Raw genomic sequence first — 2,500 nt, 5'->3', positions numbered from 1 at the left:
GGGCGGGGGGGGGCGTGATTGGGCCGAGGGATTGGGCGGGGGGGGGGATTGGGCCGAGGGATTGGGCGGGGGGGGGGCGTGATTGGGCCGAGGGATTGGGCGGGAGGGGCGTGATTGGGCCGAGGGATTGGGCGGGGGGGGGGCGTGATTGGGCCGAGGGATTGGGCGGGAAGGGCGTGATTGGGCCGAGGGATTGGGCGGGGGGGGCGTGATTGGGCCGAGGGATTGGGCGGGAAGGGCGTGATTGGGCCGAGGGATTGGGCGGGGGGGGGGTGCGTGATTGGGCCGAGGGATTGGGCGGGAGGGGCGTGATTGGGCCGAGGGATTGGGCGGGAGGGGCGTGATTGGGCCGAGGGATTGGGCGGGAGGGGCGCGGCTGGCGTGGGTTTTGAGAGAAGAGCGTGGATGGCCAGGATTATTTATGAGAATATTTTTGATGTATTTATGAGGATATTTTCATGCATTTATGAGGATATTCTAAATATATTTGTAAGGGCGTTTGAGATGTCTTTACGAGGACATTTCAGCTTTTTCATGAGGATGTTCAGATGTGTTTATGTGGATATTTCAGATTTATTGCTTTTAATCTATTAATTTCATATTTATTTGGAAATGTTTATTAATTCATTAAGTGTCTAGTAATCTATCTAACTTATCTATTTACATATATGTTAATTTATCTGTTTATCTATTTTTTTTTTTTACTTTTGTTTGTTTTGGTGAGCGACTAGAGGGGGGGGGGAGTTTCCTTATGTCGATCGGTAAGAACGAGATTTGAGAGTCTTTGAAGATTCTTATTTATTTTTAATTGTGATGAAAAAAACAAACAAACAAACAAAGAAAACACAAAATAAGGAGATGAAGAATAAATGTGAAAGGTTTCGAGTTTTAGTGAAATAAGAAGGAAGTGCGATGCTTTAAGTAATGGAGGAAGATCACGATAGAAAATTGGAGTAATGGATAAGAAAAAAAAAGGGAAAATAAAGAGGAAATATATGGAATGAGAATAAAGAATGTAATTACGAGAAGTTTAGAAGATAATATCCTAATAGATATTTTTTTATAATATAATTTTTTTTTTATAATATTATTGATATTGTAATATATTATTTAAAAAAAATTTAAAAGGAAATAGATAAAATATTGAATGGGAATAAAGAGTCAAATTACGAAAAGCTTAGAACAGATAAAATCCTAATATTTCTCTTAAATGATATTATTAATTACTTTTATTAATCTGTTATTAAGCATTAGATTTTACTGAATTTATATCTTGAGCATTACACTGTTTTAAACAATTATTACAAATATTATATTGGCTGTAACTTAATATATTCCTACGAGAAGCACAAATTGATAACACAAATAACCTCGTTAGCTCTATGCATGGATCTGTCTATACTCACGAGCTGAAAGTGATATTAATAACGTTGATATTTACTTGGTAGTTGCATGTATATGGTAATGAGCGCGTGCGTATGTGATATTTGTTGATGATGATGTACAGAGGATTAAAATAGTTCACGATTATTTTGTTCGTTTCATTGTACTTAAAGGTGCGTGTGGCTGAGTTTTTGTTGTTGTTGTTAGAGAAATGTGTTATTTTTGATTCTCGGTTGTTCCTTGTACGATGTGAAGAAGGAGAAGAGATGAGGAAAAGGAAGAAAAAAAGGGAGAATAGTGATAAGAGGACTTAGATGAAGAAGAAGAAGAAGCAGAGGTAAAACAAAAAGAAGAAAAAGGAGAAGAAGAAACATAAATAAAACAAGAAGAAGAAAGAAGCAGAAGTAAAACAAGAAGAAAAAGAAGAAGAAGAAATACATATAAAACAAGAAGGAGAAAAGAAGAAGATGAAAAAAAAACATAAATAAAACAAGAAGAAGAAATAGAATAGGATGAAGAAGAAAGAGGAAAACACAGAAGAGAAAGTACAAGAAGCAAGAACACTCTAAGGGTTTTAGCGCCATGTTTAAATATTTCATCATTTAAGAATTCAGACAACCTCGGGGTATTTTTCATTGCATAATGCAAATGCCCGAGACTCTAAATTAAATTAATTTCTGGCTAGTTCTCTCCCCGGTTTTCGCAAGCAAGGCACGTTATGTATGGGGGACCTTAGTGCCACTTCATTAGTAGATCATGTCAGTACTTCCCCGGTGCGAGAGTTGGTTAGTGGCCCCTTTGCAATGCGGACAGACTGTACTGTAGACAGCGGCTCTAAATCCCCTAGGCTCAGAATAATTATCCCGCCGGGACTGGAGCGTCACTTCAAGGCTCGGATCTATGACTGGTATAACACCTGTTGAAAATTACTCTCAGGATCTAAGCAAAGTTGTCACTGACTACTAAAAGACATGGTTCTGTTCAAAGAAAATTCTCGAAGAAAAAGAGGCTCCAGGCCTCCCATGCGCCGAGGTGGATCAATGACCCAATTCTGACCAAGGAGCATAAACGGGTCCGGGAGTTTGCTAATTGTTGTAAAGATAATATGACGTCAGAT

The 2,500-nt window shown here is 39.0% G+C and overlaps 1 protein-coding gene across 1 annotated transcript in view; it reads left to right on the top strand.

Moving 5' to 3' along the window:
• The window catches only part of LOC119576764 (clusterin-associated protein 1-like), a gene marked incomplete in the record, with an annotated part of 15,877 nt that overhangs the window by 13,299 nt on the left and 78 nt on the right, over window positions 1-2,500 (top strand). The window contains 1 exon segment of the mRNA XM_037924404.1: window positions 2,371-2,500. This exon segment is cut by the window's right edge and continues 78 nt beyond it. Within this exon segment, the coding sequence (XP_037780332.1) occupies window positions 2,371-2,500 (130 nt within the window).

The sequence above is a fragment of the Penaeus monodon genome, chromosome 9, assembly GCF_015228065.2.
Source record: "Penaeus monodon isolate SGIC_2016 chromosome 9, NSTDA_Pmon_1, whole genome shotgun sequence".
NCBI classification, from domain to species: Eukaryota; Metazoa; Arthropoda; class Malacostraca; order Decapoda; family Penaeidae; genus Penaeus; species Penaeus monodon.
Note: the sequence above shows the minus strand (reverse complement) of the source record. Positions and strands in the feature narration are given on the sequence as shown.